Raw genomic sequence first — 25,118 nt, forward strand, 5'->3', positions numbered from 1 at the left:
TCTGGTGTGTGTGTGTGTTTTACTTCTCGTACATGTCTGGGGTGCGTGTGTGTTTTACCTCTCGTACATGTCTGGTGTGTGTGTTTTACCTCTCGTACATGTCTGGTGTGTGTGTGTTTTACCTCTCGTACATGTCTGGTGTGTGTGTGTTTTACCTCTCGTACATGTCTGGTGTGTGTGTGTATTTTACCTCTCGTACATGTCTGGTGTGTGTGTGTGTTTTACCTCTCGTACATGTCTGGTGTGTGTGTGTGTTTTACCTCTCGTACATGTCTGGTGTGTGTGTGTGTTTTACCTCTCGTACATGTCTGGTGTGTGTGTCGTACCTCTTGTGCGTGTCTGGTTGGTACATGAAACTGTATTTGTCAGTGGGGTGCCCGCTCGCCATTCTCGCTGTATGCAAATGAGGAAGAGGTGGGAGTGGATATGCAAATCTGAAATTAAAACAGCGACAGAACATGATTATAATGAACACAGCAAAGTAAACACATCAATCACAGTCATGGTAGAGGTACGTGTTTGTTTACGTTGAGGGATCTTATGCTGAATGGTTGTACTGATGTGTGTGTGTGTGAGAGAGAGAGAGAGAGAGAGAGAGATACAGAGAGAGAAACAGAGAGAGAGAGATACAGAGAGAGCGAGAGATAAAGAGAGATACAGAGAGAGAGAAACAGAGACAGAGAGAAACAGAGAGAGATACAGAGAGAGAGAGAGAGATACAGAGAGAGAGATACAGAGAGAGCGAGAGATACAGAGAGAGAGAGAGATAGAGAGAGCGAGAGATACAGAGAGAGAGAGATACAGAGAGAGAGAAACAGAGACAGAGAGAGAAACAGAAACAGAGAGAGAAACAGAAACAGAGAGAGAGAGAGATACAGAGAGAGAGATACAGAGAGAGAGAGAGATACAGAGAGAGAGAGAGAGATACAGAGAGAGAGAAACAGAGACAGGAGAGAGAAACAGAGAGAGAGAGATAGAGATGCATGTTCATGCTTGTATGTGGTAGGAATGGTTGTCTTAATTGATGCGTGTGTATGTACACTTGAGTGTACAAAACATTAGGAACACCTGCTCTTCCAAGTCACTGACCAGGTGAATACAGGTGAAATCTATGATCCCTTATTGATGTCACTTGTTAAAACAACTTCAATCAGTGTAGATGAAGGGGAGGAGACAGGTTAAAGAAGGATTTTTAAGCCTTGAGACAATCAAGACATGGATTGTGTGTGTGTACCATTCAGAGGATGAATGGGCAAGACAAAAGATTTAAAGAACTTTGAAAGGGGTCTGGTATTAGGTGCCAGGTGCACCGGTTTGAGTGAGTCAAGACCTGCAACGCTGCTGGGATTTTCACGGACAACACTTTCCTGTGTGTATCAAGAATGGTCCACCACCCAAAGGACGTCCAGCCAACTTGACCCAACTGTGGGAAGCATTGGAGTCAACATGGGCCAGCATCCCTGTGGAACACATTCGACACCTTGTAGAGTCAACATGGGCCAGCATCCCTGTGGAACACATTCGACACCTTGTAGAGTCAACATGGGCCAGCATCCCTGTGGAACACATTCGACACCTTGTAGAGTCAACATGGGCCAGCATCCCTGTGGAACGCTTTCAACACCTTGTAGAGTCAACATGGACCAGCATCCCTGTGGAACGTTTTCAACACCTTGTAGAGTCAACATGGACCAGCATCCCTGTGGAACGCTTTCAACACCTTGTAGAGTCAACATGGACCAACATCCCTGTGGAACGCTTTCAACACCTTGTAGAGTCAACATGGACCAGCATCCCTGTGGAACGCTTTCAACACCTTGTAGAGTCAACATGGACCAGCATCGCTGTGGAACACTTTCTTCACCTTGTAGAGTCAACATGGACCAGCATCCCTGTGGAACGCTTTCAACACCTTGTAGAGTCAACATGGGCCAGCATCCCTGTGGAACGCTTTCAACACCTTGTAGAGTCAACATGGGCCAGCATCCCTGTGGAACGCTTTCAACACCTTGTAGAGTCAACATGGACCAGCATCCCTGTGGAACGCTTTCAACACCTTGTAGAGTCAACATGGGCCAGCATCCCTGTGGAACGCTTTCAACACCTTGTAGAGTCAACATGGGCCAGCATCCCTGTGGAACGCTTTCAACACCTTGTAGAGTCAACATGGACCAGCATCCCTGTGGAACGCTTTCAACACCTTGTAGAGTCCATGTCCCGACGAATTGAGGCTGTTTGCAGCTCAATATTAGGAAGTTCTTAATGTTTTGTATACGTGTGTGTGTGTGTGTATACATATGTCCATGCAATGCACAGGAGGCAGCAAAGCAAACACACCACCAGCCGGTGAGAAGGCACAAAAACACAGAGAGAGAGACAGAAGGAGAGAGAATATAGGGGTTTGCCAAATCATCCACCAAGCAATGGATCAATACACAGATGAGCTAATCAAAGCAAATGTGTTGCGAGTCAAGTGTGTGTGTGTGTGTGTGTGTGTGCGCCTGTCAGTCAGTGTGGTGCTGTGTGTGTGCCCATCTGTATTTTACTGCATTGTGTAGACTGCGTAAATGTTATTTAGTGTTGAGTTATTGTGTGTCTGTTGTGTGCTATTCTGCGGTGTGTGTGTTGTTCCACTCTGTGTCTGATTAATCCTTGACAGGATCACCTTGTTCTGCTGATAGAAAATGAAGGTGTCCCGAGTGCTCTTACATCCCTCCCTCCCTCCATGTCACTCCCTCCCCCATATCCCTCTCTCCCTCCCTCCCTCCATGTCACCACTCTACCATTCACTAGCTCTATTGTTAGTGGGTCTATATTTCTACTTTCTTTACTGAAAATGTGTTGCGTTTTCAATAAATAGGCCTATGGTGTTGCAATATGAACATGTTCAAATAGAAAAAATAAATATTATTTTTTAAAGAGCACATTAAATTTAAGCCTGATACTTCCCATAAACAGACAATTACAAATCACACTTAACCCTACCAGGTGGCAGGGTAGCCTAGTGGTTAGAGCGTTGGACTAGTAACCGGAAGGTTGCAAGTTCAAACCCCCGAGTTGACAAATCTGTCGTTCTGCCCCTGAACAGGCAGTTAACCCACTGTTCCTAGGCAGTCATTGAAAATAAGAATTTGTTCTTAACCGACTTGCCTGGTTAAATAAAGCTAAAAAAATGTAACATGTGAAAAATCCTGCCATTCACACCTAAAATGGCTGCTGGCCGCATGTATTATTCTTTAAGTATATTATTTATCACGTCAGACAGCGGTTTTAAGCCCAATCATTGGGCAACAATGACAAATGCAATGGTGTGTTAAAAATAGTTTTTGGGCCACGATTAAAAATACCTATTATTTTTAATTATTAACTTGTAATTGAAGCATGCTTCCCATTCGCCATTAAAATGCATAGTCAACAACAGGCAGGCTTCATCAGCGAGTCACACACCACTTTGCAATGAGCTGGAGGCCGTATACATTTTGAAAACATACAGCAACTTAACGTTTTAATACATGAGGCATGTTTAACCTGGCTTCAAAATAGCCTCGTCAAAATCAAACCATATCTGTGGAGGCAATTGTTTTATGCCATTGATACCAGCAGCCTATTGATTTATAAAGACTTCCACGTGCCATTGATACCAGCAGCCTATTGTTTTATAAAGACTTCCACGTGCCATTGATACCAGCAGCCTATTGTTTTATAAAGACTTCCACGTGCTATTGATACCAGCAGCCTATTGTTTTATAAAGACTTCCACGTGCCTTTGATACCAGCAGCCTATTGTTTTATAAAGACTTCCACGTGCCATTGATACCAGCAGCCTATTGTTTTATGTCATTGATACCAGCAGCCTATTGTTTTATAAAGACTTCCACGTGTCATTGATACCAGCAGCCTATTGCTTTATAAAGACTTCCACGTGCCATTGATACCAGCAGCCTATTGTTTTATAAAGACTTCCACGTGTCATTGATACAAGCAGCCTATTGTTTTATAAAGACTTCCACGTGCCATTGATACCAGCAGCCTATTGTTTTATAAAGACTTCCACGTGCCTTTGATACCAGCAGCCTATTGTTTTATAAAGACTTCCACGTGCCTTTGATACCAGCAGCCTATTATTTTATAAAGACTTCCACGTGCCATTGATACCAGCAGCCTATTGTTTTATAAAGACTTCCACGTGCCATTGATACCAGCAGCCTATTGTTTTATAAAGACTTCCACATGCCATTGATACCAGCAGCCTATTGATTTATAAAGACTTCCACGTGTCATTGATACCAGCAGCCTATTGTTTTATAAAGACTTCCACGTGCCATTGATACCAGCAGCCTATTGTTTTATAAAGACTTCCACGTGCCATTGATACCAGCAGCCTATTGTTTTATAAAGACTTCCACGTGCCTTTGATACCAGCAGCCTATTGTTTTATAAAGACTTCCACGTGCCATTGATACCAGCAGCCTATTGTTTTATAAAGACTTCCACGTGCCATTGATACCAGCAGCCTATTGTTTTATAAAGACTTCCACGTGCCATTGATACCAGCAGCCTATTGTTTTATAAAGACTTCCACGTGCCATTGATACCAGCAGCCTATTGTTTTATGTCATTGATACCAGCAGCCTATTGTTTTATAAAGACTTCCACGTGTCATTGATACCAGCAGCCTATTGCTTTATAAAGACTTCCACGTGCCATTGATACCAGCAGCCTATTGTTTTATAAAGACTTCCACGTGTCATTGATACAAGCAGCCTATTGTTTTATAAAGACTTCCACGTGCCTTTGATACCAGCAGCCTATTGTTTTATAAAGACTTCCACGTGCCTTTGATACCAGCAGCCTATTGTTTTATAAAGACTTCCACGTGCCTTTGATACCAGCAGCCTATTGTTTTATAAAGACTTCCACGTGCCTTTGATACCAGCAGCCTATTGTTTTATAAAGACTTCCACGTGCTATTGATACCAGCAGCCTATTGTTTTATAAAGACTTCCACGTGTCATTGATACAAGCAGCCTATTGTTTTATAAAGACTTCCACGTGCCATTGATACCAGCAGCCTATTGTTTTATAAAGACTTCCACGTGCCATTGATACCAGCAGCCTATTGTTTTATAAAGACTTCCACGTGCCATTGATACCAGCAGCCTATTGTTTTATAAAGACTTCCACGTGCCATTGATACCAGCAGCCTATTGTTTTATAAAGACTTCCACGTGCCATTGATACCAGCAGCCTATTGTTTTATAAAGACTTCCACGTGCCATTGATACCAGCAGCCTATTGTTTTATAAAGACTTCCACGTGCCATTGATACCAGCAGCCTATTGTTTTATAAAGACTTCCACGTGCCTTTGATACCAGCAGCCTATTGTTTTATAAAGACTTCCACGTGCCATTGATACCAGCAGCCTATTGTTTTATAAAGACTTCCACGTGCCATTGATACCAGCAGCCTATTGTTTTATAAAGACTTCCACGTGCCATTGATACCAGCAGCCTATTGTTTTATAAAGACTTCCACGTGCCATTGATACCAGCAGCCTATTGATTTATAAAGACTTCCACGTGTCATTGATACCAGCAGCCTATTGTTTTATAAAGACTTCCACGTGCCATTGATACCAGCAGCCTATTGTTTTATAAAGACTTCCACGTGCCATTGATACCAGCAGCCTATTGTTTTATAAAGACTTCCACGTGCCTTTGATACCAGCAGCCTATTGTTTTATAAAGACTTCCACGTGTCATTGATACCAGCAGCCTATTACTCTCAGGTTCTATGTTTTACCTGCTCACATTAGATTTTGCTTCACAATTAGCTTTTTTTAAATCATCGTGATTTATTCAAACGGTAATGTGCAACTGCCAAAAATAAATCAACTTTCTGAAGAGGTGTGTGTGTGTCTATGTGTGGGTCTGTGTGTCAAGGCTCGGGATACAGTGAAGGTTCTGGAAACCCTCCGGGCCAGTCGATCAGCACTGTCAGCTTTGGCCCCAAAAATATTGTAATAATGCTATTTTACATCTAGGTTATATAAATGTTTTTTTTTAAACAGATGGATTGCCGAAGCTGTTCGTTTGTTATTTATCACGCTCGCTGGACACATATAGCCTAGATAATGTCTGGCAGAGAGAATGCACCGCTCTCAAACAGCTGGTTGTTGTGTGGAGTGAAGACCGACAGCGGTAGGTGTAGGAAAGCAGTAAGAAAGAGTTTCCAAGTTATGATATCTACCAGTAAATTCTAAGGCAAGAATGAGTATGTAAACCAGGTATTTAAAAAGTTCAACGTCCTGGTTAAAAACTTGTGATCCTCAATTCAGTCATCATGGAATAGCTTACCTTGAAAATGTGACATTTCCTCTCGGCTCTTTGGTCCTTGACAAGTCACTGAGGTTATGGTATCCACTTTTTTTAAGTTCTACTGCTCCACTACAATTATCTGTGATTTCATTTCTGCTCCGTTTTTATGAGAGATGTAAGCGCGTTCCTTTGTACCCCACTGTTTCTGTTACTCTGTTGCTGTAAAACCGTTATCATGACCAAGATGACATCAAAATGCTGGCTTCAACTTGGTTTCCCATTCAAAGCGTTACACTACAAAAAGCGAACCCGGGTTTTTGGTCGCTTTCTCATTTTAAAAACATGATACAGAAACCCTGAATAACTCTTCAACATCTCAAAATGGTGAGACTGACTAGCTACCACGTAGACAGACTTCATTAGTGTGCTTGTTGTTTACCTTTATTTAACTAGGCAAGTCGGTTAAGAACAAATTCTTATTTTCAATGACGGCCTGGGAACAGTGGGTTAATTGCCTGTTCAGGGGCAAAACGACAGATTGTGTACCTTGTCAGCTCGGGGATTTGAACTTGCAACCTTTCGGTTCCTAGTACAATGTTAGTCCAATGCTAGTCCAATGATCTAACCACTAGGCTACCCTGCTGCTTGTGTCGGGAGCATGTTGCCAATTTAGTCAGGCTATGCCCACAATATTCAGACATATATGAAAATAATGTAGGGCTGTTCCCGACAAAAAATAATAATCTTGGTCGACAACGTCGTCTCTTCTTTCGACCAATCGATTGGCAGAATCATTTTTATGTGTATTTTTCCATATATAGACACACCCAATGTTTTAATAAAATCAACTATATGTAGGCTACTGAGATTGTCTGATGCTTTAAGCTCTGATATTACAAATGAAGACACATAAACAACTAAAGAGGGAGCTAGAGATCAATATAACCTAACCAGAAGAAACAAAGCCTGCTCCCTACCATCCTCCCGCTGCTGCTAGTCTTTGCAGAGTTTGCCATTAAGCTCCTAAAGTTGCCGGTAATAGGCTACACCAGTGGTCGGCAACCTTTTCCATTTGGAGTGCCAAGTTATCCTACCATCTCCACTGATCTGTGTTCCAGTTAGGATTTTCATATGCACATTTTCATGGAACAGCTTAATTTAATTTATAATAAAAACATACATATATTTTTTTATCTTGGCAAGTCAATAAATGTAACAAATAAAAAAGAAATACAAATAATTGCCTACATAAACCAACAAAATAAAAACGTAGGAGCCTGCAGGTAGAAAAAAAATCCAGAAATAATAAATATCCTATAAATCACATTGGGTAAGCATGGCCTGTCCGCAAGGAACTTGAAACAATGTTACAACTATAAACTTGGTCCAGCTCAATTGTACTAGCAAACTTGCAGAACATATTCTGGGCACTCAGAGTTTCTTGCACCAGTGAGCTTCGGACAGACAGACAGTGCTGTAGACTATTTGCGCAAGGGATAAGAAGAAATCCGGTAGGCCTATTTTATGACGTTTCCACTGGATCAGAGCATGACATTTTTTCCCATTTCATGATGACTGGTTATGGAAAGGGAGAGAGCTGGAAAGATTTTTCAAATAGGCTACGTTGAGGAACTATTGTCATTCTCAATGGTTGTAAAAACAGACTTTGTTTGCTTGCCGAAATAAACCAAAACTGCCTCCCGAGTGACACAGCGGTCTATTGCATTTCTTGAGGCGTCATTACAGACCCGGGTTTGAACCCAGGCTGTGTCACAACTGACCGTGACCGGGAGTCCCATAGGAGGGCACACAATTGGCCCAGCGTCATTCGGGTTAGGGGAGGGTTTGGCCGGGGGGGGGGGGGGGGGGCTTTACTTGGCTCATCGCGCTCTAGTGACTCCTTGTGGCAGGCTGAGCGCCTGCAGGCTGACCTCGGTTGTCAGTTGAATGGCGTTTCCTCCGACACATTGGTGCAGCTGGCTTTCGGGTTAAGCGGCCAGGTGTTAAAAAGCGCGGTTTGGCGGGACATGTTTCGGAGGACGCATGAATTGACCTTCGCCTCCTGAGCCCGTTGGTGAGTTGCAGCTATGAGACAAGATTGAAATTGGGGAGAAAAAAGGGTAAAAAATATTTTATATAACAATAACAGTAGTGTAGCTTAGGTTGTGCACTCTGCAAACAAAGTGTCCACTCAGACAATGAAAACGGGAAGACTGGAATAATAATATTGAATGCATTAACAGAAATGACTGAAACCAAATAAACATTGTACATTAAAAAGGATGTCAATTAACAGTAAATCTACTGCTGGTGAACCATCCTCGCGGTCTCCACAATGGATTAGTCCACGGAGACAGGCATGAATCAGACCGGTGTCTCGTGTGCCACGTTTTTTTTTAATATACAGTGCTTTGCGAAAGTATTCGCCCCCCTTGAATAATTTTGCACGCCCAATTTTTCAGTTTTTGATTTGTTAAAAAAGTTTGAAATATCCAATAAATGTCGTTCCACTTCATGATTGTGTCCCACTTGTTGTTGATTCTTTACAAAAAAATACAGTTTTATATCTTTATGTTTGAAGTCTGAAATGTGGCAAAAGGTCGCAAAGTTCAAGGGGGCCGAATACTTTCGCAAGGCACTGTATGTGGCAATTCTCGACCAACAGCCTATTGACCAAACAATAGACTAAATGGGGCCTTTTTCAACTACTATCTACTACTTTGTGTAGACGTTAGTGATGCTAATGATGGAATTACTGTTTTCAGATAGATGAAATGCAATGAAAAGGTAACTACAAAGCAGCCTATGCCTACCTGGCAGAGCCATGATTATTTGCATCAATCCAGTGGCCATTTGTTTTGAAACCTCCATCACAAGTGAGCTGCAGAAACACAGCTAGCCAAACACAACTGTCTGGCTGGTGTGCATCAGAATTAAAAGGTAACTGTCTCAGATTTTCTCAAACAATGGTCCCTTGATGTGGTTTAAGCATTGTTGTGGACTTAGAACATCCAATTCTGTTGTTTTTTTCTATTAAGTGTCTTTTCGAAAACAGAAACTTAAATACCGGGGATAAATCATAGTCCTTCTCCTAATTGTTTTCTTCTTTTTGTGGTATTATTTTGGTATCAAGCTTAATGCCTCCAATCTCACACAAATGATCAATGAACCTACCAGGTACAACCCAAAATCTGTAAACATGGGCACCATCATAGATATCATCCTAACCAACCTGCCCTCTTGGTCTTCAACCAAGATCTCAGCAATCATTGCCTCATTGCCTGTGTCCGTAATGGGTTGGCGGTCAAACGACCACCCCTCATCACTGTCAAACGCTCCCTAAAACACTTCAGCGAGCAGGACTTTCTAAACGCCCTGGCCCGGGTATCCTATAATTCCTATAATAACTACAACCTAAAACTTCTTACCTGGGAATATTGAAGTCTCATGTTAAAAGGAACCACAAGCTTTCATATGTTCTCATGTTCTGAGCAAGGAACTTAAACGTTAGCTTTTTTTACATGGCACATATTGCACTTTTATTTCTCCAACACTTTGTTTTTGCATTATTTAAACCTAATTGAACATGTTTCATTATTTATTTGAGGCTAAATTGATTTTTATTGATGTATTAAGTTCAAAAAAAGTGTTCATTCAGTATTGTTGTAATTGTCATTATTACAATTTTTTGTTTATTTTATTATTATTATTATTTTTAAAATCGGTCGATTAAATCGGTATCGGCTTTTTTTGGTCCTCCAATAATCAGTATCGGCATTGAAAAATCATAAATCGGTCGACCTCTAAAACATACCCTCGTAAAACTGCCCATCCTACCGATCCTTGACTTCAGCAATGTAATTTACAAAATAGCCTCCAACAATCTACATCCGTTTTGTCACCAAAGCCCCATATACTACCCACCACTGCGACCTGTATGCTCTCGTTGGCTGGCCCTCGCTTCATATTCGTCGCCAAACCCACTGGCTCCCGGTCATCAACAAGTCTCTGCTAGGTAAAGCCCCGCCTTATCTCAGTTCACTGGTCACCATAGCAGCACCAACCCATAGCACGTGCTCCAGCAATTCCTCCAATTCCTCCTTCGGCCACCTTTCCTTCCAGTTCTCTGCTGCCAATGACTGGAACGAACTGCAAAAATCACTGAAGCTGGAGACTCATATCTCCCTCACTAGTTTAAGCACCAGCTGTCAGAGCAGCTCACAGATCACTGCACCTGTACATAGCTCATCTGTAAATAGCCCATCCATCTACCTCATCTCCATACCGTTATTTATCTTGCTCCTTTGCACCCCAGTATCTCTACTTGCACACTCATCTTCTGCACATCTATCACTCCAGTGTTTAATTGCTATATTTGTAATTACTTTGCCACCATGGCCTATTTATTGCCTTACCTCCCTTATCTCACCCCATTTGCACACACTGTATATAGACTTTTTCTATTGTATTATTGACTGTTTGTTTATTCCATGTGTAACTCTGTGTTGTTGTTTGTGTCACACTGCTTTGCTTTATCTTGGCCAGGTCGCAGTTGTAAATGAGAACTTGTTATCAACTAGCCTACCTGGCTAAATAACGGTGAAATACATTTTAAAAAGTTACGTTTTTTTTTTTTTTTTAAATTGTGCCCTCTAGGGGACTTCTCAGAAAATAATACATGGCACTTTGAAATCTGCAATAAAATTTTAAAAAACAAACATTTTCTTTGCGGTTACAGTAAATCTATCCAAATCAATGTGAGAACATGGTAATTTAAGAGATGGCTAGACATTACCAGCCTGGTTCTGTACGGAATGCCGGCACATTATGAGACACAGGCCAGGTCAAATTATCAAATTTTTATTAAAAAAATGTTTACGGTTAAATTTGTATTGTTTATTTCACTTTTGTTTATTATCTATTTAATGTAAACATGTGTTTCCCATGCCAATATAGCCCCTTAAATTGAGAGAGGGAGAGATAAAAAACAAGGCCAGGTGTAAATTATTCATCTGCTGACTGCTGAGAGGAACACTGTAGCAGCATAGCAGGCCAGAAGAGTCTGTGTCACTCGGTGGGAACCCTGTGTGTTCCACTGTGTAGTCCCGCGGGTTAACTAGCTACCGCTGGCCAAAGGACAGGTTCAGAGGCAGCCGCCAACACACACACACACACACACACACACACACACACACACACACAATTAGTTGACTCGTGCATTTTAATGTTGGGCTTGAACCTGCACACCGTCTGGTTCTCTAGAACCCAGGTTCCATGCTAAGTGTCATTTATTGGAATTGAAGGAGTGAGAGTGGAAGTGAAGAAGAGAGATGGCGTGGCTGAGTCACTGATTGGAACCCACTCAACCTCAATCAATCAGATATATTCCGCCCTCTGTTTATCCCTTCCATACTCCCTTTCGGTTTCTCTCCTTTCCGTTTGCCCCCCCCCGTATCCATGGTGACGGCTGGCTCACACTTGATAGAGGAGGTCGTCAGTACAATCTAATTGCAGTGTTTCTAATTCAATAAGACAGTGGGAACCAGCCACTGTGATACCACTAATACACCTCCACACACATACACACAGATAGTCTCTACCATTACTGGTGCCACTCAAATCCAACATTAAATAGGGTGTTTTTTCTTTTCTCTCTGGTAGTTAGACTAATTGATAGTTTATTGTTCATTAATTGGCCAGAGATTCAGTAGTCAGGAAACAGGGGAAAACATATTGTAAAATGGAGTGAAACGTCTACCCATAATTCTACCATCACCTCCTCCTTATCAACATCACCTCGTTTCTCCTCCTCTCTTTCTGTCTACCATCCTCTTACTTAGTCATCCTCTCCCTCCCTCCACCACCTCGTTTCTCCTCCTCTCTTTCTGTCTACCGTCCTCTTACTTAGTCATCCTCTCCCTCCCACCACCACCTCCTTTCTCCTCCTCTCTTTCTGTCTACCATCCTCTTACTTAGTCATCCTCTCCCTCCCTCCCTCCATCACCTCCTTTCTCCTCCTCTCTGTCTACCATCCTCTTACTTAGTCATCCTCTCCCTCCCTCCATCACCTCGTTTCTCCTCCTCTCTTTCTGTCTACCATCCTCTTACTTAGTCATCCTCTCCCTCCCTCCATCACCTCCTTTCTCCTCCTCTCTTTCTGTCTACCATCCTCTTACTTAGTCATCCTCTCCCTCCCTCCATCACCTCCTTTCTCCTCCTCTCTTTCTGTCTACCATCCTCTTACTTAGTCATCCTCTCCCTCCCTCCCTCCCTCCATCACCTCCTCTCTTTCTGTCTACCATCCTCTTACTTAGTCATCCTCTCCCTCCCACCACCTCCTTTCTCCTCCTCTCTTTCTGTCTACCATCCTCTTACTTAGTCATTCTCTCCCTCCCTCCATCACCTCGTTTCTCCTCCTCTCTTTCTGTCTACCATCCTCTTACTTAGTCATCCTCTCCCTCCCACCACCACCTCCTTTCTCCTCCTCTCTTTCTGTCTACCATCCTCTTACTTAGTCATCCTCTCCCTCCCACCACCTCTCCTCTCACTTCTCCTCAGAAACCTACCTCCACCTCTCCTCAGAAACCTACCTCCACCTCTCCTCTCACTTCTCCTCAGAAACCTACCTCTACCTCTCCTCTCACTTCTCCTCAGAAACCTACCTCCACCTCTCCTCTCACTTATCCACAGAAACCTACCTCCACCTCTCCTCTCACTTCTCCACAGAAACCTACCTCTACCTCTCCTCTCCTCTCACTTCTCCACAGAAACCTACCTCCACCTCTCCTCTCACTTCTCCTCAGAAACCTACCTCCACCTCTCCTCTCACTTCTCCACAGAAACCTACCTCCACCTCTCCTCTCACTTATCCACAGAAACCTACCTCCACCTCTCCTCTCACTTCTCCACAGAAACCTACCTCCACCTCTCCTCTCACTTCTCCACAGAAACCTACCTCTACCTCTCCTCTCCTCTCACTTCTCCACAGAAACCTACCTCCACCTCTCCTCTCACTTCTCCTCAGAAACCTACCTCCATCTCTCCTCTCACTTCTCCACAGAAACCTACCTCCACCTCTCCTCTCACTTCTCCACAGAAACCTACCTCCACCTCTCCTCTCACTTCTCCACAGAAACTTACCTCCACCTCTCCTCTCACTTCTCCACAGAAACCTACCTCCACCTCTCCTCTCACTTCTCCACAGAAACCTACCTCTACCTCTCCTCTCCTCTCACTTCTCCACAGAAACCTACCTCCACCTCTCCTCTCACTCATTCAGTACACATGAACAGAACACACAATAATCATCCCTTCACACACACACACACACTAAACTAGCTGTGGGGGTCCCATCCTAGGCCCCCATGGTACCTCCCAGCTGTCTGAACAGAAAGAAAGACGAGTGAAGTGTGTGTGTCAGAGTATGACTATGTGTGTGTGTGTGTGTGTTAGAGTATGACTATGTGTGTGTGTGTGTCAGAGTATGACTATGTGTGTGTGTGTCAGAGTATGACTATGTGTGTGTGTGTGTGTGTGTGTGTGTGTCAGAGTATGACTATGTGTGTGTGTGTGTGTGTGTCAGAGTATGACTATGTGTGTGTGTGTGTGTGTCAGAGTATGACTATGTGTGTGTGTGTGTGTGTGTGTGTGTGTGTGTGTGTGTCAGAGTATGACTATGTGTGTGTGTGTGTGTGTGTGTGTGTGTGTGTGTGTCAGAGTACACAGCACCAGCAGCAGGAAGACCTATGAAAGGGGCTCAGAACGGTGAATCCATGGACCTCTGAGGCTAAACTGGATTCCAGAGTCACATCCAGCCTGAAATATGCTTGTGTGACTATCGTTGGTCATGTTATTCAACGATGGTCACACAAGCATATTTTAGGCTGGGTGCGACTCTGGAGTGTGTGTGTGTGTCTGGGGCAAGGGAAATGTGAGTGTCTTCACCGAACAGCCCTTAGTTTTAAAATGGTTGATGTTGAGTGTTTTTGGTCCCTTGATTGTGAAAAGCCCATTCTTCCCCTAAGCTTTCCATTCAGCAGACCACTACCTCCATTTGTAAAGACTATTCTTCACAGGACAATCACACTGAACAAACACAGAAAAACAGATGGAGAGATCTTTAAATTCCTACAGGCATCCTGAGTGATCGACACCTTTCTTTGTGTCAGAACTACCATGTCACAGAACCACATGATTGGACATACGAGGGGGTCACGATTAAGTGTAACACACCTGATCCCAGACTCAGCTGTGCGGTGGCCCTCGGGGAACAACAATAACAGAGAGAGCAGCTGTTCCTAGCCTGGTAATGTGCATAGCTACATGCTAACAGATACCACTGGAAGAAGAAAAAAAACACACTTCGGGGTTAAGGTTTGTGTATTATATATATTCTGGACTCTGCCCGTGTCCGATATTTCTTAATTTCCTTCTTTTTACTTCCTTTTTGGATGATGTGCATATTGTTTTGTATTGCTAGGGTACAGCTAGAAACAAGCCTTTCGCTGCTGCACCTGTGATAACATCTGCAAATGTGTGTACACAACCAATAAACTTGGATTTGGTTTGATTCAAGAGGTGAGCTAATTTATTCCTGTTTGGAAAAGCAGGGAGCCTGAAGCTGTCATATTCTGGGAAGAACAGCTAAAGAAGATGACATGGAGCTGCACTAATCAATTATAAATCAAACAGGCCCCTAGATGGCTTCCACTTAGACCAGCCCAGGGCTGGGCCTGTGGGCCTGCTAAAAAAATACTGGGAGCCAACATGGCTCCCCCAGGGAACATGAATGAGGGTGAGGCAGAAGCGTGTGAATCAAATATGAACTCTTGGTTCTTTAAAAACAAGGACTAGACTAATATCAATATTCAAATTCTTTAAGCTTACGGGGGTGTCCTGATTCAGGGATTCCGTTGGGGGTGTCCTGATTCAGCGATTCCGTTGGGGGTGTCCTGATTCAGGGATTCCTTTGGGGGTGTCCTGATTCAGGGATTCCGTTGGGGGTGTCCTGATTCAGCGATTCCGTTGGGGGTGTCCTGATTCAGGGATTCCTTTGGGGGTGTCCTGATTCAGCGATTCCGTTGGGGGTGTCCTGATTCAGGGATTCCGTTGGGGGTGTCCTGATTCAGGGATTCCGTTGGGGGTGTCCTGATTCAGGGATTCCGTTGGGGGTGTCCTGATTCAGGGATTCCGTTGGGGGTGTCCTGATTCAGGGATTCCGTTGGGGGTGTCCTGATTCAGGGATTCCGTTGGGGGTGTCCTGATTCAGGGATTCCGTTAGGCGGTAATTGCCGGCCGTTAAATAAAAATGACCATTTGATAAATTGTATCCGGTCCGGGAGGAAAAACAACATTAGGTCGGCCATCAGCGTTTCACCCACCACTTCATAATATGAGCTGGAGGCCGTATGCATTTTCAAAACATACTTCATTGATTGAAAATCCGACCATCGAAAGGTGTAGGCAATTATTTCATAAAGACCAGTCTGCGTGTCAGTTATGATTTTCATATGTGCGTTTTTGTGGAACAATTTTATTTCAGGTTTTTCGATCCTCAAAATCAGTGTCACGTGGTTAATCCTAAAAATCTTAATTAAATGATAAAAATATAAAACCTAACAATCAACTAAGGCACGAGCCTCTGTCATATGGACGCATTGATACACCCTAATCATTTTCTATTTTAGTAGGCAAGTCAGTTAAGAACAAGTTCTTATTTCCTATTTTCAATGACAGCCTAGAAACGGTGGGTTAACTGCCTTGATCAGGGGCAGAACGACAGATTTTTACCTTGTCAGCTCAGGGATTCGATCTCGCAACCTTTCGGTTACAAGTCCAACGCTCTAACCACTAGGCTACCTGCCGCCCATTGGCGGGCTAAATAGCATAAATGAGCGCATGGTACTCAGAAATAGACCTACGGTGAGGACCTATTAGGAGGCAATTCGTAATGGATGTTAAAAAAAGCAGACTTTGTGAGGTGAAGAAATAATGAGTGAGAAGCTCAGCTTATTAGTGGTGGATGTGGTGACTAAGCCAATCAGAAATCAAACATCCCAAAATGGGCACTTTCCTACATTTGTGAGCAGTAGGCCAGGTAGGCTACGCGTGCTCAGGGGCATGCACTCATTATTCATCATTAACCAGGCAGAGAAACCAGACCCATGCTCATATGGAGCTCTACAAACAAAAGACAATGAGAAAATGGACAACTCGTGGTATGAAATAAACCAAAACTCACGTTGTCACAAGTGTAGCAGGTTGTGAACTCTGCAAACAACGTTTCCACTCCGAGAACGCTACAATGACTGTAGGCTACAATGACTGTAGGCTACAATGACTGTAGGCTACAATGACTGTAGGCTACAAGGACTGTAGGCTACAAGGACTGTAGGCTACAAGGACTGTAGGCTACAATGACTGTAGGCTACAAGGACTGTAGGCTACAAGGACTGTAGGCTACAAGGACTGTAGGCTACAATGACTGTAGGCCTAATTAATAATACAAATACATTAACAGAAATGTAACCAAATGACAGGGATTAACAGTACATTTACTACTGGTGACATATGTAATGGGGAATTGATCAAAAACAATAAAAAGGGCTAACAATTCACATGAAACAACAAATGCACAAGAATTGGTGGGAGACAGCGGAGTGGATTCTGGAGAGCTGAGCTCATGCATTCTGGAACAAGACCCGCCTATAGGCTAACTTCGCCACACGCCCCTACCCTTCTTCTTGGGTCAACATTTGAAATTATACTCAAGACACATTATCTTCACAAATATTTAAAAATGTTTTTCACCGACAGCTGCAACTCAATAATCAGCGAGGCCTTTTGCCACGCGTGTTGCCTATGAAAGACTTCCTCACATACCCTTCTCTGTACATCAATGCAGTAAGCCAAGGTAAGTTGCTAGCTAGCATTAAACTTATCTTATAAAAAAACGATCATCAATCAACCATAATCACTAGTTAACTACACATGGTTGATGATATTACTAGTTTAGCTAGCGTGTCCTGCGTTGCACATAATCGATGCGGTGCGCATTCGCGAAAAAGGACTGTCGTTGCTCCAACGTGGACCTAACCATAAACATCAATGCCTTTCCTAAAATCAATACACAAGTATATATTTTTTAAACCTGCATATTTAGTTAATATTGCCTGCTAACGTGAATTTATTTTAACTAGGTAAATTGTGTCACTTCTCTTGCAACAGAGTCAGGGTATATGCAGCAGTTTGGGCCGCCTGGCTCGTTGTGAACTGTGTGAAGACTGTTTCTTCCTAACAAAGACAGCCAACTTCGCCAAACGGGGGGGTGATTTAACAAAAGCGCATTTGCGAAAAAAGCACAATCGTTGCATGACTGTACCTAACCATAAACACCAATGCCTTTCTTAAAATCAATACACAGAAGTATATATTTTTAAACCTGCATATTTAGCTAAAAGAAATCCAGGTTAGCAGGCAATATTAACCAGGTGAAATTGTGTCACTTCTCTTGCGTTAATTTCACGCAGAGTCGGGGTATATGCAACAGTTTGGGCCGCCTGGCTCGTTGCGAACTAATTTGTCCGAATTTTACGTAATTATGACATAACATTGAAGGTTGTGCAATGTAACAAGAATATTTAGACTTAGGGATGCCACCCGTTAGATAAAATACCGAACGGTTCTGTATTTCACTGAAATAATAAACGTTTTGTTTTCGAGATGATAGTTTCCGGATTTGACCATATTAATGACCAAAGGCTCGTATTTCTGTGTGTTATTATGTTAGAATTAAGTCTATGATTTGATATTTGACAGAGCAGTCTGACTGAGCGATGGTAGGCACCAGCAGGCTCGTAAGCATTCATTCAAACAGCGCTTTCGTGCGTTTTGCCAGCAGCTCTTTGCAATGCTCCACGCATAGAGCTGCTTATGACTTCAAGCTTCTCAACTCCCGAGATTAGGCTGGTGTAACCAATGTAAAATGGCTAGCTAGTTAGCTGGGTGCGCGCTAATAACGTTTCAAACGTCACTCGCTCTGACACGTGGAGTAGTTATTCCCCTTGCGCTGCAAGGGCCACGAATTTTGTGAAGCGATGGGTAACGATGCTTCGAGGGTGGCTGTTGTCGATGTGTTCCTGTTTCGAGCCCAGGTAGGGGCGAGGTGAGGGACGGAAGCTATACTGTTACACTGGCAATACTAAAGTGCCTATAAGAACATCCAATAGCCAAAGGTATATGGAATACAAATGGTATAGAGAAATAGTCCTATAAATACTATATTAACTACAACCTAAAACCTCTTACCTTGGAATATTGAAGTCTCATGTTAAAAGGAACTACCAGCTTTCATATGTTCTCATGTTCTGAGCAAGGAACTTAAACGTTAGCTTTTTTACATGGCACATATTGCACTTTTACTTTCTTCTCCAACACTTTTTTTTTCCATTATTTAAACCAAATTGAACATGTTTCTTTATTTATTTAAGGCTAAATTGATTTTTATTGATGTATTATATTAAGTTAAAATAAGTGTTCATTCAGTATTGTTGTCATTGTCATTATTTCAAATAAAACATTTAATCGGTATCGGATTTTTTTGGTCCTCCAATAATCGGTATCGGCGTTGAAAAATCATAAACGGTCAGCCTCTAATAGACATCCCGTCTTTACTCAGCCTAGACAGCCACCCTGGGGAATTCCTGATTCCACCGGGATTATGTTGCAGAGGCTTCCAATAAACAACACCCTCTGTGTTCGGTCTAATTTTTTACCCCTTTATCTCCACAACTGGTAGTTATAGTCTCGTCTCATCGCTGCAACTCCCGTACGGACTCGGGAGAGGCAAAGGTCTCGAGCCGTGCGTCCTCCAAAACACAAGACACTCTGCTTCTTGTCACAGTGCTTCTTGTCACAGTGCTCGCTTTAAAAAAAATCATTCTTTAACCTTTATTTAACTAGGCAAGTCAGTTAAGAAAAAAATCTTATTTTCAATGACGGCCTAGGAACAATGGGGGCAGAAGGACAGATTTGTACCTTGTTAGCTCGGGGATTTGAACCTGCAACACCGTACAACTGGTGACCGAAGTCATCGTGCACGTGCCCGGCCAACCACAAGGAATCACTAGAGCGCGATGGGACAAGGACATCCCGGCTGGCCAAACCCTCCCCTAAACCGGACGATGCTGGGCCAAACCCTCCCCTAACCCGGACGATGCTGGGCCAAACCCTCCCCTAACACGGACGATGCTGGGCCAAACCCTCCCCTAACCCGGACGATGCTGGGCCAAACCCTCCCCTAACCCGGACGATGCTGGGCCAAACCCTCCCCTAACCCGGACGATGCTGGGCCAAACCCTCCCCTAACCCGGACGATGCTGGGCCAAACCCTCCCCTAACCCGGACGATGCTGGGCCAAACCCTCCCCTAACCCGGACGATGCTGGGCCAATTGTGCGCCGCCTCTTGGGTCTCCCGGTCTCCGCCGGCTGCGACAGAGCCTGGGATCAAACCCGGATAGGTAGAGAAGCTTCTAGCACTGCCTTGGACCACTGTGCCACTAGGAAGGCCCCTCTGTGTTCTGTTAGACAGGTAGCTCTTTATCCACGGTATAGCAGGTGGTGTAAAGCCATAACACAAGTTATTCCAGCAGCAGACTATGATCGATAATGTCAAAAGCCACACTGAAGTCTAACAAGACAGCCCCCACAATATTTGTATTATCAACTTCTCTCAGCCAATCATCAGTGCTGTGCTTGTTCCCTATGAGCGTGCTGTAAGTCTGTTGTCAATTTATTTGCTATAAAATAGCATTGTATCTAGGTTGTGCACTCTGCAAACAACATATCCACTCTGACAATGAGAACTGTAAAAGATGAATAATAATATATTGAATGCATCAACAGAAATTACAGTAACCAAACAAACATTGTAGATGAGAAATTATGGGAATTAACAGTAAATCTACTACTGGTGAATCACCCCCGTGGTCTCCACAATGGACTAGTCCACTGAGACAGGCGTCAATCAAGACATGTGCCATTGATTTTGTATAAAAAAATGTATTGTTGCAACTGCTCGACCAACAGCCTATTGCTCAGTCAATCGACCCGTCAACTACATGGGGTCAGCCCTACCAAATGAGCAACCCATCCTAGTTGTTGTATCTTTAGATCCACCATCTTTCTCTAACATCTACCGTGCTGTTTAGAATGCTGTTTTTCCCTTTTCCCTGCCAATTACATTTAGGCAAATGTTTGAAAATGCCGTTTCATTGGCTGCTTCATTACAGGAGTTGCATGTTTTTGTTCAGATTAATTACCATAATCTACATGTGAATTCTGTCATTGTGATCACTGTGGGTGGATGCACTAATGAATACGTGTCTGGTACATTTCTCAAATGGCTGGTAAATTAAAAATATTCTCATCATGTTGTCCAGCGCCACATTTTCCTAAGGGATGTACCAGGATGTAGTTGGTGTTACCAGAGAAAATAGAGGGAGTCCCTAGACACACACCGCTCTGTAGTAGTGTCTCAGAGAGCAGACTAAACAGATGACAAGCCAACTGGTCACAGCATGGCTGGACAGCATGACTGACTCACAGACCTGGCCTTGGACTTCAGCACTTCTGTCCGTCTGGTTGGACAAGCTCACCTTTTGGGGATACTACAGAGAATATGGTCTAGGCCAGAACTGACCTCTCACGAGTAGAGGTCGACCGATTATGATTTTTTGAACGCCGATACCAATACCGATTATTGGAGGACCAAAAAAGCCGATACCGATTAATCGGCCGATTTTTATTTATTTATTTGTAATAATGACAATTACAACAATACTGAATGAACACTTATTTTAACTTAATATAATACATCAATAAAATCAATTTAGCCTCAAATAAATAATGAAACATGTTCAATTTGGTTTAAATAATGCAAAAACAAAGTGTTGAAGAAGAAAATAAAAGTGCAATATGTGCCATGTAAGAAAGCTAACGTTTAAGTTCCTTGCTAAGAACATGAGAACATATGAATGTTGGTGGTTCCTTTTAACATGAGACTTCAATATTCCAAGGTAAGAGGTTTTAGGTTGTAGTTAATATAGTATTTATAGGACTATTTCTCTCTATACCATTCGTATTTCATATACCTTTGACTATTGGATGTTCTTATAGGCACTTTAGTATTGCCAGTGTAACAGTATAGCTTCCGTCCCCCTCCTCGCCCCTACCTGGGCTCGAACCAGGAACACATCGACAACAGCCACCCTCGAAGCAGAGTTACCCATCGCTCCACAAAAGCCGTGGCCCTTGCAGAGCAAGGGGAATAACTACTCCAAGTCTCAGAGCGAGTGACGTTTGAAACAGTATTAGCGCACACGCAGCTAACTAGCTAGCCATTTCACATTGGTTACACCAGCCATTAGGCTGATAGGCTTGAAGTCATAAACAGAGCTGTGCTTATGAAGAGCTGCTGGCAAAACGCACGAAAGTGCTGTTTGAATGAATGATTACGAGCCTGCTGCTGCTCAGTCAGACTGCTCTATCAAATCAGACTTAATTATAACATAATAACACACAGAAATACGAGCCTTTGGTCATTAATATGGTCGAATCCGGAAACTATCATTTCGAAAACAAAACGTTTATTATTTCAGTGAAATACAGAACCGTTCGGTATTTTATCTAACGTGTGGCATCCCTAAGTCTAAATATTATTGTTACATTGCACAACCTTCAATGTTACGTAATAATTACGCAAAATTCTGGCAAATTAGTTCGCAATGAGCCAGGCAGCCCAAACTGTTGCATATACCCTGACTCTGCATACAATGAACGCATGAGAAATGACACAATTTCACCTGGTTAATATTGCCTGCTAACCTGGATTAGTAGTTATAACTAGTGATTATGATTGATTGTTTTTTAAGTTTAATGCTAGCTAGCAACTTACCTTGGCTTCTACTGCATTCGCGTAACAGGCAGGCTCCTCGTGGAGTGCATGTGGTTAGAGCGTTGGACTTGTTAACTGTAAGGTTGCAAGATTAGATCCCCTGAGCTGACATGGTGAAAATCTGCCCCTGAACAAGGCAGTTAACCCACCGTTCCTAGGCTGTCATTGAAAATAAGAATGTGGTCTTAACTGACTTGCCTAGTTAAATAAAGGTATAAAATATATATATGAAAAAATTGTTATGAAAACTTGAAATCGACCCTAATTAATCGGCCATTACGATTAAATCGTCGACCTCTACTCTCAAGGTAAGAGGACATAGAGGCATTTTCCATTAAAACTTTGATTTGGTAGATACTACACAGGCCGATGAGTGATTGTCACCAAGAAGAAGCAGAAGCAGCACTGTCAGGTAGGGCAAGAGATAACAAGGCAGAGAGGTGGGCCAGTACACGTTGTGACACCTGACTGGACTAGCAGTGGGTTTATTTCCAGGTGTAAAAGGAATAACACAGGAAACAAATGATCCTGGATCAGAACTAGGGCCACACACACAGATAGTTGAGAGTGAGACCACAGAGAAATGCACTCGTGACCCAGCTTCCACTCTGGCGCCACGAGAACAGAAAGACACACAGGATTGTTTGATCCTGGCACACACACACACAGCGAGAGATGTTTAACACACACACACACACAAACAACGAGTCAAGAAGCACACTAATCTTGCACTACAACAAATGATGCTGAGGACACTGACACCCAATGACAGCATCGTTTCACCTAAAGATTAATCAAAGGACATAATTGAGATAAACTGGAATGAACATTCTGTTAAAACTTCTGTCAAATCATTTCTACAGATATTGACGATTTAGCCTATTTCAAAATCGACCTGCCACTCTAATATCAAAACACACAACCCTAGAGATCAAAACAAGACATCAACAATAATGTTCTGAAGTCAGAAAGCTCTTCAAATACACATCTTTCAGTCCTTGACAGCTGAGCATTCATTCAATACACAAAGAGGACTAAGGAATAATGCTGCCTCTGATGGGACGATTCCTCCTGAATTGAGAGCAAACGGCCTGTACTGATCCACTGGTCCTATTCACAAGAACAGAACGATCAGACATCAGTGCAGTCTATTCCCGTCTGCAGTCCTGTAGGCCCTTATCCTTCTGCCTCCCTGTGACAGTTTTATGGCCGCATTGTTTGAGCTGCTTACCATTCAAGCATACAACAGTTTATAACTCAAGCACACAAAGGTAGGCCTACACGTGGTTTCAGGCTTTATCAGGTTAAATCATTGTAGTTTGAGTCCCCTTCCTTTCTCTGTAGCGAATATTTTAATGGCTGTTATTAATACAGGGTCTTTACTTTGTGTCGAGGTATGCAGTTATGAATAAAAGGCACAATGACATTAATTGTCCCACTTACTTTGCGATAGCTAGACGCCTGTGTTGTCAATACTGCTTGGCCATGAATGATTTTCAGTGATAAGTAATAACGTTATAACACGGCATAGTTATTAAACCATATATAGACAACATTTACATGTCCTAATTATTATGACTGTCGTGATTGATTGCACAAATTCCCACACGGGTTATAACGCCAGCCAGTAGTCACAAAACCAGCGATAAATCCCTATTATAAACCGGATAATCCGAAATTCGCAGATTAGGCTCACATCAATACAATAATCCAGAAAGGATTCGGGCTGTTCACGATTCTCTTTTAACACGCATCTGAAATTGCTGATTGCCTTGTTAAATCTCAACAACACCAGGTTAAATGAGAACAACGCAATGGCCACCTCAGTTATTGCTGGTTTGAGAACGGCAAACAAAAATTACATTTAATTTTTGACAAAGCGTTTTGGGAAAGTGATTTAGCTAAAAAAAAAAACATCCACAGCAATGGTTTAAGCGAGTTACATTCCAACATTATTAAACAGAACAGAGATGGTTTGACAAAAATGGGCACATAAGCTTTAGACACCATTTTGAAAAACCACTCTGCTCTTTACTGCGCTGCGTGGAATGAAAAATGCGTGACTAGTTATTGAAAACTAGCAAGGCACTAGACAATTCCAACGCCATCATAATGTATCCCATCACGTTTACTAACATAGTTGCATCAGTCACACTGTCCCTTCTCGTACAATCTGTCAATCGATAACTAGATTGACTAGCTATTTTATCTCAAGCGATGGAGGAAATGCATTACATTTCGTCACACCAAGCTATCAAGTCTATCACTGAAATGTTATTTTTGTCCACCAACTAGGCTAGCTAGCTCGCTAATGCTAGCTATCCTCCATCATCATTGTATTTTCCGAGTACCATGCCATATCCGTGTCGGACAATTGACGGGAAAATGGGGAAAGAGTATAGATGACACAACAACAATATTTAGCGGGTGATCCTTACCAATGTCTGATTGACAAATGTTGCTCTCTAAATTCCTTATTTTGTTCAGGTATCTTCAAACTCGCTGGCACTGGCAATGTAAACGGTGTCGGTGCTCTAGCTTCTCACTACAGCGATTTCGAGCTTGCAGCGGCGTTGGGAACACCGCGGAATGGGGGATGGGGATGCCGAGAGAGGGAGGGATGGGGGACTGGGGGGAGCGAGGGGCCAGCAGCAGGCAAACATTGAACGTTGATGGGCTTTTCAGGCTCGCAAAATTACACCGCCTCTAGAACTACAACTTCAGCTTTAAAGTGAGTATAACTATATTAGTTTGGAAGTAACTAATTTTGAAGACAAGTTCAACCTGCCTCTCTCGCACACAACATTTCTGATTCCCAGGCCCATGGGCACCCCTACAATGAACACA

At 42.9% G+C, this 25,118-nt stretch overlaps 1 protein-coding gene across 3 annotated transcripts in view; it reads right to left on the reverse strand.

Moving 5' to 3' along the window:
• Positions 1–24,850, reverse strand: part of LOC139385849 (protein FAM168A-like) — a 47,318-nt gene extending 22,468 nt beyond the window's left edge. For 2 of the 3 annotated variants that reach the window (XM_071131111.1, XM_071131112.1), the window contains exons 1-2: positions 24,710–24,850; positions 327–434 (exon numbers count right to left, since the gene is read on the reverse strand). In XM_071131111.1, the coding sequence (XP_070987212.1) occupies positions 327–388 (62 nt within the window). In that variant the 5' untranslated portion in view covers positions 389–434; positions 24,710–24,850. The remainder of the gene's footprint in view (positions 1–326; positions 435–24,709) is intronic. The other variant, XM_071131113.1, reaches the window with a different exon arrangement.
• Positions 24,851–25,118: the final 268 nt, after the last annotated feature.

The sequence above is a fragment of the Oncorhynchus clarkii genome, chromosome 27 (assembly GCF_045791955.1).
Source record: "Oncorhynchus clarkii lewisi isolate Uvic-CL-2024 chromosome 27, UVic_Ocla_1.0, whole genome shotgun sequence".
In the NCBI taxonomy this organism is placed as follows: domain Eukaryota; kingdom Metazoa; phylum Chordata; class Actinopteri; order Salmoniformes; family Salmonidae; genus Oncorhynchus; species Oncorhynchus clarkii.